Genomic DNA, 18,328 nt, shown 5'->3' with positions numbered 1-18,328 from the left:
GGTGGCCAGCAAAGGAAACAAAATTAGAGGCCTGAGGGGGTTTTCTTAAAGTAAAAAAAACAAAAAAACAAAACAAAAAAAACCCCCACAGGGGTTGTGTGTCACTTTTAAAACTGGAATTTCATTCTTTGTATAGACAAGAAGATGAAAAAAATCACTAGAGAACTAATGAAATGTGACATCAAAAGAGCAAAAACTGAAAGTTAACCCACTGGAAAAAAAAAATCAGGGTTTAAATTTCCTTTTTGCCAATATCTTAACTGCAATGACTAATTAACATTTTGGATAAAGAAAGCTTTTGTTAAAAAAGCAACAGCATTGCTCCTTAAATTAAGAGGGTAGAGTTGGCAATTAACATCCCTAACACTCCCTAACAAAACCAGAACAGATGACATCTGATATCCCTGATATTTCTAAAGTAAAAAACAAGTAGAAAAAAGCGTCCTGCATTCCACCCTCTCTTTATAAAGAAATGAGCCACAATTTTAAAAAATCCCGTGGAAGTCACCTTTCAGAACATCTTCTATATTCCTGTACATTTCACATTATCTGAGTCATGCAAGCTTTAGCTTTATTTTAAAATACAGCAGGAATGCATACACAGTACTCTCAAATCACAGACATTTGAATGCAGGTTTAAGGCAACCGTGCAAATGGACTCATACGAACCAAACTAGCACTTCTTATCAAACCCATGTTTACGGTAGGAGACACCTATAAAGAAAAGAGTAATTATTTTTATTTAAAAAAACCAAAAAACTATTAACATATCAAAAGTTAGCCAAAAAGCTTTTTCACACCGTACTAACCCTATAGGTCTTAGTAGTTGCCAAAGGATCACTGTAGAGAGAAGAGGACTGTGATGGGGGAAAAAAAAAATTTTGGCTGCAGTACAAAGGAAGGTTTAAATCCATTGTTTTATATTTGCAATGAAGCTCTCGGAATTTAATGAAACACATAAAACTTAGATCTAGTACGATAACATATTTAAAGGAACCATACATCTTGAAGAACAGAAGTCTATAATATGCTAATTAAAAAGAGTTAGTATTTTTATGGTAAAAACGTGGCATGAAAAAAGCATGAAACATAGGATTCGATGGCTCAGTCATGCAATTTCTCTCCTTGGTTACGAATATAAATCTAACCAAAGTCTACAATAGACAGAAATTGTTACCCTCTGATGGTAGACCAGAAGTTTATTATTTGCATTATGATAGCACTTACAGTCCCCCATCGTTGACCTGCGCCCTATCATACTATGCCCTGTACAGTGCATAAAAGTTAAAGTGTCAAAAGTTCCTGGTTTCAGAGTTCTGCTACTAAAGAAAAGACAGCTACCGTATAGTAGCTGTTTGAGATGTGGGTACAGACACTTATTCCACTCAGGTGTGTGCACACCCAGTGCACAAAAGCTAAACAACTCATCCTAGCAGTACCCGTAGGGATGGTACTCATGGTCTCTGGTCCCTAAACCCCTCTCCTGGTTATTTTAAAGGGCAGTGTCACCCCAATCCCACTCAGTTCCTTCGCATCAAACATCAAGAGATGCGACTCTTATGCAGAAGGCACCATGGGTGAGTCGTGGAATACACATCTGCACCCATCTCTCGAACAGTTATCGTCCAGGTAGGTAACCATCTTTTCATCTTTGATTGGTTCAGTCGTGTATTCCACTCAGGTGATTCACAAGCTGTATCAGTAGGAAGTGGGCTCAAAATCTACTTGAACAACTGCAGAACTGCCTTCCCAAAGTTTGCATCTGATATAGATGCAACCATAATAGCATAGCATAGCATTTGGTAAAATTATATACACAGGAGACTAGGTGCAAATGTCCAATATCAAAACATCATTGATAAATGTGATTGATGTCACTTGAGCTCTCGTTGAATGAGCCCATAGTCTTTGTGAAGGTGTTGCCTGAACTACTCCATATGCTGTCATAATACAAGAAGTTATCTGGAAATAGTCTGTGTGGTGACCACGTGATCCTTCATCCTGTCTGCATAGGAAACAGAAAGAAGTTGAACTACTAAATGGTTTAGTCCTCGCCAAATAAAAAGACACACATCGTTTCACATCCAACAAACGAAGGTGCTGCTCTTCTGTGCTTGAATGTGGCTTAGGAAAGAATACAATAAGCATATTATTTGGTTAATGTGAAACCACTTTATACAAAATTTTAGAATGCAGCCCTCGAGCTAGTCTTTGAAAAACTGAGTAAATGGTGGCTCTGCCATTAAAGCCTGCAGCTCACTTACTCTTCCTGCAGATGTGAAAACATGACAGGTGCAGGAGAGAGGGAGAACAAGTTGCCAGGGCCTCAAAACGGAGAACCCCCGAGGGCAGCCAGCACAATATTAAGGTCCCACAAAGGAACTGCTTCTTTCACCGGTGGGGGGAAAAAAAACAAATGATTCCTTAGATACCTTACTACTGTGGGGTATGAGAAAATTGACTTCCTTTGGATCATAGTATGGAACGTCGAGATCACTGCTAAGTGGATCCTCAATGAGCTGAGAGACAGACTGGAGGCCTGAAGGTGTAACAGATATTCTGGAATGCCCTGAACGTGGGCTAGCATCAGTTGATTCCCCTGGACCAATGACCAAACCAAAAACCGCTTCCACTTGGCCAAATAGGTAGCGCTAAAGGAGGGACTTCTACAATTGAGTAGCACTTGTTTAACAGCTTCCAAACAGCATTGTTCCTCTTCATCTAGCCATGCCACGAGCTGCAGATTACTTAATGTTGGAAATCAAACTTGACCCTGGTGCAGAGTTAGTAGGTTGGGATAAAGAGGAAGAGATATGGGATGTCGAACAGATAGACTGAGGTGGTTGGATAAACAACTTTGTCTTGGCCAACTTCAGGCAATAAGAATTAGTTTAGAATGATCCAGCTTCAGTTTGAGAATAAGCCGAGATCGGGAGAAAGGAATACATCAGTGCCAATCCCCAATTCAGGTGGCAGGCACCAGTTAAGGAACCTGGACTGAGATGCACTTGAAAGAAAAACTGATAGCACTTGTTATCTCATTACAAACAGGTCAATAGCCAAGATGCCCTATTCTGCGAAGATGGACCTCAGTGAACTGATCTTCAGAGACCAGTCACGATTCTTGGAGAAATTCCTGCTGACGTGATTGGCCAAATGATTCTGGACCCTTGGTAAAGGAGATTCCATGTCTTCGCCTCCATATTTAAGCATCTCAGGATGAATGCCGTCCAAATAAGGTGCCTTGTTGTTTTGCCATCTTCTGCAATGCTTTTTTTACTCCTTCGATTTTTACCCCAGATACATCTATATCTAGGACTAATGGTTTATCATGGTTAAATTCCAGTCTTGTAATTGGTTCTGGTTGGTTTAGCACTTCTCTGAAGTGTTCCACCCATCTAATTTCTTGTTCCTCCTGTGTTTTCAAAATTTCTCCTTCTTTCCCCTTTCACTGGGACACTTCTGAATTTTGATCTATACCCTGTTAACTGTTTCAGGATCATGTAGACTGTTCTTGTATTGTTTCTTTCCCCTGATCCTTCAGCTTCACTAGCCTTACTTTCTACCTAATTCGCTTATCTTTTTTGCACTGCTCCTTTACTGCTTTGTCAAGGTTCCTGTAGGTTTGTTTTGTTTTGTCAGTTGCATGTTTTAGTACGAGAGCCTTTAGTTTTTTTATTTATAATTTTTCATGCTTCTTCTGAGATCCACTGTTCTTTATTGCTTCCTCTCTTTCTACCAATTATCTTTCCAGCTGCTTCTAGCATAGCTGTTTTGAAAAGATCCCAGTATATTTCCACTTTGTTTTCTTCAAGATCGTTAAGGGCCTCAAACCTATTCTTGACCTCTGTCTGGTACACTTTTTGGATCCTGAAATCTTGTAGTTTCTGTGTATTGAATAATCTGAGTCTCTTCTTTCTTTTTAAGTGTTTAAACTTCAATTTGATGTTTGCTTTCAGCAAATAGTGATTGCTCCCTATATCTGCTCCTCTGAATACTCGTGTCTAATGATGTTTTCCACCTCTGACTAACACAGATATAGTCAATCTCATTTTGTATACCGCCATCTGATGAAATCCGTGTCTTTTTGTGCATGTTTTATGTTGGAAGAAAGAATTGCAGATGCTAAGATTGTTTTCAGCACAAAATTCAAGAAGTTTTATGCCATTGTCTGATGTTGTTCCAGTTATATGTGGGCTGATGACTGTTTCCCAACCTCCTCTTTTGTTTCTGATCTGGGCGTTAAGTAAAAAAAGCATTGCAGAAGCTGAAAAACAACAAGGCACCTGGTCTGGATGGCATTCACCCTGAGATGCTTAAATATGGAGATGAAGACGTGGAATCAGTCATCTGTTCGCTGTGCAACAAAATATGGATGGAGGCGAAAGTACCGGAAGAATGAATCCTTAGTATCATAAGCAAGTTACCAACGAAAGGTGATCTAAAGTTACAATTGTTCAAATTGGAGGGGAGTAACACTTCTATCTGTCACAGGAAAAGTATTAGCAGCAGTCTTCTTGAACAGAATGAAAGGAAAGATGGATACCATCCTACGCAAACAACAATCTGGATTTAGACAAGGGAAATCGTGCACAGACATTTTCACCCTAAGACAGTTTATTGAGAACACAATTGAATTCCAAGGCAGTCTTGCCATCAATTTTGTGGACTTTCAAAAGGCATTCAATAGTGTAAACAGAGAAACAATGTGGGAAATTGTGGAACAATATGGAATTCCAACACAATTAATTATTATGAAGGTATTCTATGCCAACTCAAAATGCTGCATTAAAATGGAAAGTGGATTGAGTAAGCCATTCAACATCAAGACAGGTGTAAGGCAGGGGTGCGTCCTGTCTCCTTACTGCCTTAGTCCATCCCATGCTTTGCTGCACATTGGGCTACCCGCATTTGCCATCTTTGCCTGTCAACTGCCCTTCCCTCCAAATCTTCCCATTTCATGTTGAGGTGCTTGATGTCGTTCAGAACTGTTTCTATGTTATTCATGGTCTTCCTCTCTTTCTTCTTGCATTTTCTGGCTTCCATTCAAGAGCAGTATTTGGTAAGCAATCTTTTTTCATTCTCAGCACATGTCCCAGCCGCTGATTTCTTCTTTTGTAGATTACTTGAGAGAGGGTGCCTTGTTCAGTAATTTTTGACTTCTTCATTTGTCTTCCTATCTCTAGATGTTATTCCCAATATTCTTCTCAGACATTTGTGATGAAATGCATCCAGCTTTCGCTTATCTTTCTTGGTAAATTGCCATGTCTCACTGTTATATGTTGTGATGGCGATAACAATTGTTTTGTACGTGTTCAGTTTTGTCTTAAGGGAGATGTTTTTGAGTTGCTAGATGTTTTTGAGTCTTCCAAATGCAGCATTTGCCTTCCCGATTCTTTTTCTTATTTCCTCTAAACTAGTACCATCTTGGCTGATGGTACTTCCAAGATATGTGAAATTGTCCACCTTCTCCAGTTTCTCATCTTCGATTTTGATTTCCGTCCCTATCGTCCCCATTAACATGACTTTACATTTCTTTGCATTGTGTCTCAAACTTATCTTTTCCATTACTTCTTTTACTTGTTTTGTCCATTTTTGTAGTCTGTTGGCATCTTCACTGATAAGAGCCATGTCGTCAGCAAAGTCTAGATCAAATAGCCCTGAATTCTTCCACTTTAGGCCATATATATCACTGTTGCATTGTTTTAATCCATAGTCTATGACTAGCATAAACAAAAAAGGAGACAGGATGCACCCCTGCCTTACACCTGTCAAGATTGCGCCTTTGACCTCAAGAGGTCATCTTGTCCAGTCCCCTGCACTCATGGCAGTGCTGCATGAAGGAGAGCAACATTCCCGCAGACACTCATTTACTGCCAAAATGTTATTGCTTCCTAACAAAGCTGGTTGGACCGTGCTCCTCCCTGCTTGTCCACATAATACACTGTGGCGTTATTGGTAACTATATGAAACAGTGTCCTTGATCTGTGACCAAAAAGTTCTGCATCCATTGTAAATGGCTCAAAACTCCAGGATGTTAATACAAAGGGAAGCTTCCTGTTCTGTGGACATTGAAGATTCAAGGTTTGTGGACAGGTGCACTCCCCTACCTAGCATGGAGGCATCAATAACTATGGTCCTGACAAGAGGAGGATGGGCAAAGGAATCACCCTCACCCATACTGATCTGATCTGTCCACCACTGTAGCGACTTGAGGATGGCAGTGGCACCTGCAGTAGGCCATCTAGATAATACTTAGTCCTACCATGAGTGCAGGGGAGTGGACAAGATGACCTCTCGAGGTCAAAGGCGCAATCTTGCGAGCTGGACCACATAAGTTCATGCCATGTTATAGCCTAGCAATCTCAGATGTACATGTATCATAGTTGAAAGATGAGAGCAGAGACACATGCGTAAGTGACAAACTTCTTAAAATTGTTCGTTAGGCAGAAACGCCCTCAGAGTCTAGTAGGGCCCAATGAATTTGATTTTTTTGTGTTGGTATTAACGTTGACGTCTCTTTGCTCAAAATCAGATCCAGATTATCAAAGAGATGCAACGTGAACTGGACATGACAGAGGACTTGATCTCTGGACTTGCCCCCCACTAAACAATCATCCAGGTATACAAAAACATGAATTCCTCTTTTGCTGAGATATACTGCTACAACAGTCACACATTTGGTAAATCCTTGTGGAGCCAAGGAAAAAGGGAAACAGTGTACTAATAATGCAGACCGGTTACTACAAATCTGAGAAACCTCCTGTGGCTTGGGAAAATAGCCACATGGAAGTAAGCATCCTGAAGATCGAGGGTGGCAAAACAGTTATTGTGATTCAAAGCAGGAGGAGTAGTAGCTACGATAACCATGAAAGCAGCAAAGAGTCCTGTGGCACCTTATAGACTAACAGACGTATTGGAGCATAAGCTTTCGTGGGTGAATACCCACTTCATGCATCCGACGAAGCGGGTATTCACCCACGAAAGCTTATGCTCCAATAAATCTGTTGGTCTATAAGGTGCCACAGGACTCTTTGCTGCTTTTACAGATCCAGACTAACACAGCTACCCCTCTGATACTTGTTAACCATGAAGTATCTCATGTAGTTGATGTACTTGTTGAGATCAAGGATAGGTTGCACCCCTACCTTGGACTTGGACCAGGAAGGATCATGAATAAAATCCCTTTCCCCGATTCTGAAGGGGAACCTCCTCTTTAGCCCCTGAAGCCAGGAGAGAGTCTGCACCTGCTGAAGGAGCAGAGACTCATGAGGGGGTCCCCAAAAGGGACAAGGTAGGAGCATGGGAAGAAGGAATGGACAGGAATTGAATGGCATAACCCAGTCCCAGAGTGCTTAAGACTCATTTGTCCACAGTTATTGACTCACAAGCCCTGTAGACATGTGATAGCCTGCCTCAAGATGGAAAAGAAACTTGGTAACTGGATTGTAAACCTTGAAGAGTCAAATTGACGGTTTTCCTGAAACTGATTAAAGACAGGCTGAATGGTTGAAATTGAGGCAATAAGACCTTCACCTTCCTGTATAGTGGGGATAATTCAACCTAAAGAACCACTGAAGTCAATATTGCTGCTGTTGCCCTGGGAAGCAAAACCTCTTTATTGACAGAATAAAAATCCCCAAAGAACGCAATGCATCTCAAAAGTACTCAATCATCTATTGAACCTCAAAAGCTATACCATAGTTCTGCAATCATGATGCCCTTCTCATTGTTACAGCAGAGGCCATAACTCTAGAGGAAGCATCTGTCATGTCCAAAGCTGACTGTAGTGATGTCTTCGCCACTAGATGGCCTTCCACCATGAAAACCTTAAAACTCCTTTCTGGAGGAGTCTGGCAACTTATCTGTAAATTTTGCTATCACTTCCCAATTATAAAGTCACATGTCAATAAAAGTGCTTGCTGATTGGCAACACACATTTCTAAGGATGAAGTAGAATAAATTTTCCTCTCTAAATAGTCCAGTCTTCTACAGCCCTTGTCCTTTGGTGTCGACTTGCATCTCTCCATCTTAACCTCTCATTAGCAGCCCTTACCACAAGAAAGTTAAGTGCTGGATTCAAACAGAAACAATCATTCACAGGCATTCAGTACATTTTGCTGTGAGTGGCAACATCACTGGAGTGTTCCATAGAGTCTTGGCAGGTTCCAGTTCATTTATTGGGAGAGCATGCATCCGATGAAGTGAGCTGTAGCTCACGAAAGCTTATGCTCAGATAAATTTGTTAGTCTCTAAGGTGCCACTAGTACTCCTTTTCTTTTTGCGAATACAGACTAACACAGCTACTACTCTGAAACAGTGCCAATCTCAGTACTGATAGTGATGCTCAATGACCATCAAGAGCAATATCAAGAAGGTGAGGGCGAGGAGGAAGAGATCTCTGAGCCCAACCCTGAATAACTTTCTAAGTAGTCCACAGGTATTGGAGAAGTCACTCCCAGAGGGGCCTGTAAACGTCCAGACTCATCCAAAGTTTGGAATGTAGGATGCATATTACCAACAAAGATAAAGCAGTTGGTGCTTTAAGGAATGATGGGGCCTCGCACTCACACTTGGTACAGGAGCAGATGTCAGCACTGAAGTTCAAGCTAGCACCAGTCCCACTGGTGCAGTGTGTGCTGGAATAGTCATTGGCACCAAAGACAGTACCCTGTGCTAACAAGCTCCTGGGTACCAAAAGGGCGGGCAACCTCAACTCTACACCTTGAATTGGAGGAGGCACAGAAGACGGTGCCGACAATAATGACAAGTCTGCAACCACCAATCCAGATGGGGCCAACGACACCAAAGGAGCCATCACAGCTGAACATTCCTGAATTAGTGGAGAGTCAGGAACAGGCAGGCTAATCAAGTCCAATGCTGCCAGATACACCACAGGAGTTGAAAGACTCAGTGCAGATACTGACCCCATCCGTACCAGACTCAATGGATGCCCCACGGATGATATCAGAGTCAATGGTATGGAGTCCACTTGCTTTTGTCTCAGTATCTGAGAGCAGCCCTGCTCTCTCACATACTGGATAAATCATGATGCCAGTCTGCAATCCTCTTAGAAGGGGAGGAACCTCTCCTAGCTCTGGAACAGCCCCGGTCCGTTTTATGAGACTGTTCTTTAGAAATACCAGAGGGAGAACAACAGTCTCTCTTCCTCCTGGGAGAGGAATCCAAATGTGGCCAAAAACCCATGTCAGTTCAGATGCCCTTGGGCGTGGGAGCCGACATTGTGGAGGTCCCCAATGCTGAAAGCCTCAGGGCCTGCTCCAGAAGGTACTACTTCAAGCAAAAGTCTCTGGCCACATGCTTTCTCTCAAACTAACAGATGGAACAACTTTCGTTAACGTGCCCTTCCTCAAGGCACAAATGATAGAGTATGGGGGTTGCTACTGGGGACAGTTACCCCACATTACAGGCAGTGGTTAAGCCCTGGAGAGGGCATCACAATGGGCAAAATCCTATTAATTAATAAACTAAACCTAAGGGTACTACTAAACCAAATACAAGTAATAACTACATACGGGGGGGGGGGGGGGAAATCACATACAGCACTGTGAAACAAAGCATGAGGTAAAAACCGCATTGAGCACTCTGATTCAAGCCAGAAGCAGGGCCAGATTAACTCTCCTTTGGGCACGGGGCTGTTAGATTTTGTGGGGCCACTGCATACAAATCTTTTTCCTAATTTAAAACAAAATTATCACAATTATGGCATCGAGGCTATTAACACTATACTAAACTTGTCTTTTAATTAACATAAGGCCATTCTATAGTTATATTTCAGTCTTAAAACATGTACAATATAGCTAGGTTAATTCAAAATAGCCTACTTCTTACCTTAGAACAGCTGTTATATTAGTTTCTTTCTAGGAGAGAGTTTGCGTGCAGGAGAGGCCTCCAGCCTGGGGCAGAGTGTTTGGGTACAGGAGGGGGTGCAAGGTGCAGGCTCCGTCCGTGAGGCGCTTACCACAGGCGGCTCCCAGCAGGCAGCGCAGCAGCCCGCCACTGCTCCCGGAAGCAGCTGGCTGCTGGCATGTCTCTGTGTGCACCTGGGGGACGGGGGACAGCGTGTCTCCATGCACTGCCCATGCCCACAAGTACCACCTCTGCAGCTCCCATTGGCTGAGCTGCAGGGATGGTGCTGGCAGCAGGGGCAGTGCAAGGAGCTGCTTCCCCCAAACAAGGGGCCACAGAGACGTGCCAGCAGCCAGCTGCTTCCAGGAGCGGCGTGGGGTCACAGCATACAGGGCGCCTGCCTGACCCCTGCTGCGCCGCTGGCCTTTTAGCAGCCAGGAGATCGCGATCGACTGGCAGAGGCACCGCAATCGACGGGTTGGTGACCACTGAATTGTATATAACTATGGATCTATTTTTGTGGGACCTCGTTTAGCCAGAGGTCCTGGGCTGCAGCCCCTAAAGTTCCTGCATTAATCTGGCCCTGGCCGGAAGCAGTAAGAACGAACTGAGAGGGGTCAGTGTGGTGCTGCCCTCAAATAGCTAAGGGGCCAGAGGGCAAAAGTTCCACCCCTACGGGTATTGCTAGGCAAAGTTCTCTGGCTTTGGCATGCACATACTTGAGTGGAATTCACGTCTGCAACCACTCAAAGCAGCACAAGAAATGTCACATCTTGGGAAAGTCTGTTGGGCTAGTTACGAACTTGAGGGCTAATGATTTTCCAAGATAAGGAAAGATGAGCAGAAAAGTTTTATTTTTAGTACCAATTTATATTTATAAAGCTGTAAAGAGGTTGGATCAAGTAAAATAGACTAATCATAATGGCTTAAGATAATAGAAAAGTTATTTAATTTAGGCACATTTCACAAATCAAAATAAATAATTATTTTACAGAAAACTGTAAAAATTGAACTTTTGGCCTTGCTTATTATTCTGAATGATTTCCCTAGTTTGCCAGGGCAATTCAGTTAAAGCTGGCCTTGAAAAGCATATAAGCAAACTTAAAACTCAATTTAAAATCAAACATATAGTAATAATTCATAACCTAAACCACTTAAAATGTATCTCAAAACATGCAGGAAACAAAACTGCTTCTATGTTATTTATCAAGCTCTACAGTGACAGAGAACAGTCCCTCTAATTCATCTGAGCAGCAATGTTAAAAATTAAGCAAGCATTTGGAGTTATGCTTATATTAGTTTTAATACTCCAGAATCTTAAGAGGAAAAAAACGTGCATAATAATTAAGCAGAAACCAAAGTACAGACAGACCCGAGTATGGTAGGTAGAGATTGGTTTGCTATGTCTAAGGCTGCTATAATTTCTTTGGTCATGGTAAAATCCACTCTGTAAAAAAAAAAAAAATTGTTCATAAAGTTATTGTGAACAAGAATTCAACCACAATAATGCCCAGACATCCCCAAACTTGTAAACAGACATTAAAAGTTATCCCTCATTTTTTTAGGGCCAGGGCTCAAAATTGGTGCAATCTTCTGAAGGAAAAATGGCAGTTTCTTTTAAAAAAAAAGTACTCTCTAAAAAATTAGGGAAAATGCTGACATTTTTAAAAATGCCTCATCCAGCCAGGAGAAGAAAATATGGGTTTGTTTTTTGCCCCACGCAAAACTAAGGAATGTCCCTGAAAAACCTGACAAGTAAATAATTATTACTTCAAAAACTTGACAACATCAAATAATAATAAATCAGAACACACTTATCCTTATTTGTTTAATCTGTTTCCATTAGATAATTTGTTGAATCAGAATTTGAAAGTAGAGAGAATTCATAAGTATGTAACAGTCTGTATCTTCACTACATCTTCAAAACACCAGTGAAAATATTTAATAAACCAGGCACCAACCCGGCAAACACATAAGCATATGCTTAGCTTTACATATGCTTAACTTTACAACTGTGAATAGTCCCACTGATGCTTACTAGTGGAGTTAAACATGTGCTAAGTGTGTGCAGGATCGGGGCCTGACTATCTCTCTTACACCACTGTTCTCAGAGAAAAACACATTCAAAGCTTATTGATTACATTTCTGATAATCTACATTGTGGAATTTAGCCCCCTACTTTCTTAACTATAAAAGTGTGTGTGTTTAAAGGGATCAAAAAGCACTGATCCATATTTCCATTGGAATCAGTGCAACTCAATGGGGAGTAAAGAACAATATATGCACATCCATTTTCCAAAATTGGCTATATTTGTGTTCATGCACGCACAAAAGAGACAGCATGCAAGAACAAGTGTATTGGGATGTAGCAAATTGTGGTTCTTTGGCAAGAGTGGCATTTTTAAAAATGTGGCAAACTATACAGTGCTGTGAAAATAAGAAAATATTTCAGTAGTGAGAGAAAAGTATAGATTCAAGGTGGGATTTTTCCAAAGGTGGCCTAACTCTGTGCCCATTTAATCAATGACTCATTTATCAGGGCTGGGACCTTTTGAAAATACCATCCTAAATATATGTATTTTTTTAATTAAAGATTTCCTGTCAATATCTTATTTGTTTAAATTGAATAGTTGGACATTCTACAACCACTTTCTGGAGATCACGATAATCCCAACATCTTTTTCAACAAATTCACTGAAATGGTGTCAAATGTTTTTGGCAAACCTAACCTGCACAACAGAATTTAAGATACTCATAACTGATAGAGTCAGGGGGGTAGATATGAAGTAGGTTTCTCTGTCCCCACAGAGGAAATTAAATGAAATCAAATGAAAAAGCTGAAAATAAATTTTCATCCACAGAAGTATTACTATTGCAAATATTTCCAAAAGCTTAGCAAAGACCTCTTTGTATAGGATTTAAATTCTGCTCCGAGTAGTACACACATAATTCTGCTGATACAATTGGAGTTGCAATCAATTCAGATTTGTTAAGGGCCAAATTCAAAGCAGAATTTGGCTCATACCATCACACAGGTCACCTAGATTTCTTTTACTATAAACCAAGACATGAATAGCCCCAGTATAGTAAACATATATAGAATTTACTTGTAAAGGACCCTCTGTACTTATTTGGTATATTCATAACAAATATTGCATAAGAACACTAACCAACAGATCTTTATGGGAACTAGAAGACTTCGTTATACTGTGAGAGTCACTGTAAGCATGATTCTAAAAATAAAAATTTAGAAAGTCAACACTAACCAATAACAGCATCTTCAACATCAGAGCATAATAAAAGAAGCAACATGCAATTCTTAACAAAACGCTTACCATTCTAGATGAGCACAGCCATAGAAAACACTGACCTACCTCGTAAGAGGAATGGGGATTGGGCCAAAATACCAGATGCAGGTTGCTCATATCACTAAACCCAAAAGAAGGGTCAGATGAGTGGGACTGCAACTTTACCTGTCTTGAGTTATCCAGTAAAGACAACCAGTGTTCAATATTCACAGTAGTTCTCAAAAAAGTAAAATGTGCAAAATTGAAAAAATAAGCTTAAAAGATAAAAGTTTATGAAGTTTTTTATTCCTTTCACCTACTTAATCTATTTCATGGTTTATTCAAAAAGTTTATGGGTGTTAATCATCACTGTTTAAGAAAATTTAGTTTCTGGTTTGTTTACAGGTTCATGTTAGTAACAAAAATGTTTGATTCCTGTCTCTGCTTAAAGGGATCTGCACAAACCCAGCTTAATTTACTTCCAAGCAGGAATGGTAAATGGGAATAATTTTTTAAATTAAGGGATCAGATACCCTGATCCCTGTGTTTGAGAATTTAAGCTTTTTTGTGGTTGTTGTATCTAGCCCTTATGATTTTGTGACCCAAATGTAACAGGCACAATCTTTTCTTTCTGCATTTACAGAGTCTGAATCAAGAGGCGTAAATTACTTACAGACCAAGTCTCAGACACAGTGCAAAATCTCAGCTGGCTCTGCAATGAGAAGCAGAAGAAATTCTTCCTGGACAGGTCTCTGAACTGGCTCCAGCCTAAAAGCTGATCTGGCCTCTGTAATGCTTGTGCTAATGCGGCTGCGGGGTAGGTGGTGAACCAATTAGATTGCATATAGCAGATCAACTAGTCTTGGCCACAAATCCTTGCTGCACAATGGCAACCCCTGACAGGCAGGGCTCTGTCATGTGTGAACCTCCTCTGTATTATTTGCCTCAGTAGTATTTGCCCCAACTGATGTATGAAGTGCCTTCCAGTCATCAGAACACCTCTCCTTCTGTGTATATTCTATGTATTTTTAAAGAAAAAAAAAAAAAAAAAAAAAACAGATTTCCCACCATTCCAAATACTACTTCTGTCTCACAGATATAAGCAACTTTGCGAGTCCTAGTGTAGATGAGCTGGCAGCTCACCCCACTATTTTAGGGGCATGGCAGCAGCCAGTACGGGCGCAGGGTTGTGCCTAGGTGGAACAAGTTGCAAAATCAGGGCATTAGCAGTTATCATAAATTAGTATATTTTGATGCACAATAATAATATATTAGTTTTTGAAAAGGTATGTTTCCTCAGTCTAATTTGTATGCCAAGTTAAATGAACGTAATATTTTTAAATGGCACAGATAAGTAGAAAAGACTTTAAAGGAACCCCATGCCAATACCATGCTCTTCAGAACAGTAATTATAATGCTACTATAATATTACCTTAAAATAGAAATTTAACAATGAGTGACACATACAGATGGCTATTTCGATTTAAAATTCTATATTCTATAACTTCATTTTTTGTCAGAAAAATAGTTAAATATGCACCCTTCCAAAATAGTTACATTTGTAATCATTTCCTAACTGAGAACACAGTAGGTAAGATGTGAATTTAGTGATAATGTTTAAGAGCTCACAATCATTCAAAATTAATGTGATCAGGTCTTTTGAAAGTAGCCATTATTCATATAAAGACATGCAAATTATCCACATACTGAGAGAGAATGTCTTGTAGATCTATCCTTCCCATCATCACGCTAAAGGTATGGTAAACCAATGGAGAAGAAAGAAGAATTTCAGAATGCCAAGACAACAGGAAATCAGGATAGAAAAAATAAAAATTTAAAAATGTTAATATCAATAAAGTAGTAGTCAAAAATTAAGAGGATTAAAAGAATCCCAGATTTACTGAGTACAAGTCAAAATTCACACTATGGAATATTATGCATCACAAACTGGCATTTTTGAGGGAAAACAGATTTTTTAAAATTAGAATGGCTATTTCATAGCACACTGCTAAAATTGTGCAAATTTCTGAAAAGCAGGGCTGTCGATTAATCGAAGTTAACTCACGCGATTAACTCAAAAAAATTAACTGCAATTAAAAAATAATCGATTAATTGCACTGTTAAACAATAGAATATCAATTGCAATTTATTAAATATTTTAGGATTTTTTTCTACATTTTCAAATATATTTCTATTACAACACAGAATACAAAGTGTGCAGTGCTCACTTTATATTATTTATTACAAATATTTGCCCTGTAAAAATGATAAACAAAAGAAATAGGATTTTTCAATTCACGTCATACAAGTACTGTAGTGCAATCTCTTTATCGTGAAAGTGTAACTTACAAATGTAGATTTTTTGTGTGTTACGTAACTGCACTCAAAAAGAAAACAATGCAAAAAACTTTAGCGCCTACAAGTCTACTCAGTCCTACTTCTTGTTCAGCCAACTGGTAAGACAAACAAGTTTGTTTACATTAATGGAAGATACTGCTGACCGCTTCTTATTTACATGGTCATCTATAAGTGAGAACAGGCATTCGCATGGCCCTTTTGTAGTCAGCATTGCAAGGTATTTACATGCCAATATGCTAAAGATTCATATGCCCCTTCATGCTTCAGCCACCATTCCAGAGGACATGCTTCTATGCTGATGATGCTCGTTAAAAAAAGTATGCATTAATTAAATGTTACTGAACTCCTTGGGGGAGAATTGTATGTTTCTGTTCTGTTTCACACATATTCTGCTGTATATTTCATATTATAGCAGTCTCGGATGATGACCCAGCACACGTTCATGTTAAGAACACTTTCACTGCAGATTTGACAAAATGCAAAGAAGGTACAATGTGAGATTTCTAAAAGACAGATACAGCACTCGACCCAAGAATTAAGAATCTGAAGTGCCTTCCAAAATCTGAGAGGGACGAGGTGTGGACCATGCTTTAAGAAGTCTTAGAAGAGCAACATCTGATGCGGAAACTACAGAACCCGAACCACCAAAAAAGAAAAGTAACCTTCTGCTGGTAGTATCTGACTCAGATGATGAAAACGAATATGTGTCAGTCCCCTTTGCTTTGGATCATTATCAAGCACCACCCGTTATCAGCATGGACACATGTCTTCTAGAATGGTGGCTGAAGCATGAAGGGACATAGGAATCTTTAGTGCATCTGGCACATAAGTGTCTTGTGATGTTGGCTACAAAACAGTGCCATGCAAACGCCTGTTCCCACTTTCAGGTGACATTGTAAAGAAGATGTGGGCAGCATTATCTCCTGCAAATTGTAACCAAACTTGTTTATCTGAGCGATTGGCTGAGGTAGGACTGAGTGGACTTGTAGATTCTAAAGTTTTACATTGTTTTATTTTTGAATGCAGTTATTTTTCGTACATAATTCTACATTTGTAAGTTCAACTTTCATTATAAAGAGATTGCACTACAGTACTTGTATTAGGTGAACTGAAATATACTATTTCTTTTGTTTTTTACAGTGAAAATATTGGTAATAAAAAACAAATAAAGTGAGCACTGTACACTTTGTATTCTGTGCTGTAACTGAAATCAATATATTTGAAAATGTAGAAAACATCCAAAAATATTACATGGTGTTCTATTATTTAACAGTGCAATTAATCGCTTGACAGCCCTACTGAAAAGTGAGATGATTTGTGACAACAGTAAGCTAGCCCTACTTGACCAGTTTTCATACTGCTTGAATATCAGAACTTTAAATATTTACACAAATTCTGTTACAATAGCTGTATGAGAATGTGGAAAAACTCTGGAAAATGACTCTCTAAAAATAGTATTGTAGTTGTAGGGTTCCGTGCTTACTGTCTCGCAATACCAGACATCAGATTTGCTCAATTTACAGATACGATGATTTTTTTTTAAGTGTTAGTCCTGGGATGTGAAAGTAAATCTGTTCTTTCTGGGTTATGCATTTTTCAAGATTCCACAACTGTAACTTAGACTTGGTCTACACTACGAGTTTGTCAGATTTAGCAGCTTTAAATCTGAATTAACCCTGCACCCGTCCACACAACGAAGCCATTTTTTCGACATAAAGGGCTCTTAAAACCAATTTCTGTACTCCTCCCCAACAAGGGGATTAGCGCTGAAATCAACATCGCCATTTCGAATTAGGGTTAGTGTGGACACAATTCGAAGGTATTGGCCTCCGGGAGCTATCCCACAGTGCACCTTTGTGACCACTCTGGACAGCACTCTGAACTCGGATGCACTGGTCACGTGTACAGGAAAAGCCCTGGGAACTTTTGAATCTCATTTCCTGTTTGGCTAGGCGAGCTCAGCAGCACAGGTGACCATGCAGTCCCAGAATCGAAAAAGAGCTCCAGCATGGACCGAACGGGACATGCTGGATCTGATCGCTGTACGGGGAGAGGAATCCGTGCTATCAGAACTGCGTTCCAAAAGACGAAATGCCAAAACATTTCAAAAAAATCTCCGAGGTCATGAGGGACAGAGTCTACATCAGGGACACAACACAGTGCCGCGTGAAACTTAAGGAGCTCAGACAAGCGCACCAGAAAACCAAAGAATCAAACGGACGCTCTGGGACAGAGCCCCACACATGCCACCTCTATACTGAGCTGCATGCAATTTTAGGGGGGGCCGCCACCACTACCCCACTGCTGTCCTTGGACTCCGAGGATGGGATTCCTCGGCCATGGCCGAGGATTTTGCAGATGGGGAAGATGAGGAAGACGACGACAACGAGCTTGGGGAGAGCACACAGCACACCGTTCTCCCCAACAACCAGGATCTTTTTATCACCCTGACTGAAATACCCTCCCAAACCAACGATGCCAGAGAAGGGACCTCTGGTGAGTGTACGTTTAATATAATACATGTTACAAAGCAAGCATTTTTTAATGATTAAGTAGCCCTGAGGACAAGGGGATGCATTCATGGCCAGTACTGCTACTGGAAAAGTCTGTTAACGTGTCTGGGGATGGAGCAGAAATCCTCCAAGGACATCTCCATGAAGCTCTCCTGGAGGTACTCTAAAAGCCTTTGCAGAAGGTTCCTGGGGAGAGCAGCCTTATTCTGTCCTCCATGGTAGGACACTTTATCACGCCATGCTAATAGCAAGTAATCTGGTATCGTTGCATGACAAAGCCTGGCAGCGTATGGTCCTGGT

At 40.3% G+C, this 18,328-nt stretch overlaps 1 protein-coding gene across 5 annotated transcripts in view; it reads right to left on the bottom strand.

Moving 5' to 3' along the window:
* The window catches only part of LRRFIP2 (LRR binding FLII interacting protein 2), a 146,857-nt gene that overhangs the window by 68,778 nt on the left and 59,751 nt on the right, over window positions 1–18,328 (bottom strand). The window contains exons 7-11 of one of the 5 annotated variants that reach the window (XM_074945399.1): window positions 14,865–14,906; window positions 13,041–13,103; window positions 11,243–11,317; window positions 810–857; window positions 670–714 (exon numbers count right to left, since the gene is read on the bottom strand). The exons of the other annotated variants lie outside the window; for them this stretch is intronic. Coding sequence (XP_074801500.1) covers window positions 670–714; window positions 810–857; window positions 11,243–11,317; window positions 13,041–13,103; window positions 14,865–14,906 — 273 coding nt within the window. The remainder of the gene's footprint in view (window positions 1–669; window positions 715–809; window positions 858–11,242; window positions 11,318–13,040; window positions 13,104–14,864; window positions 14,907–18,328) is intronic. 5 annotated transcript variants of the gene reach the window in all.

This window comes from Natator depressus, chromosome 2 (assembly GCF_965152275.1).
Source record: "Natator depressus isolate rNatDep1 chromosome 2, rNatDep2.hap1, whole genome shotgun sequence".
Taxonomy (NCBI): Eukaryota; Metazoa; Chordata; order Testudines; family Cheloniidae; genus Natator; species Natator depressus.
Note: the sequence above shows the minus strand (reverse complement) of the source record. Positions and strands in the feature narration are given on the sequence as shown.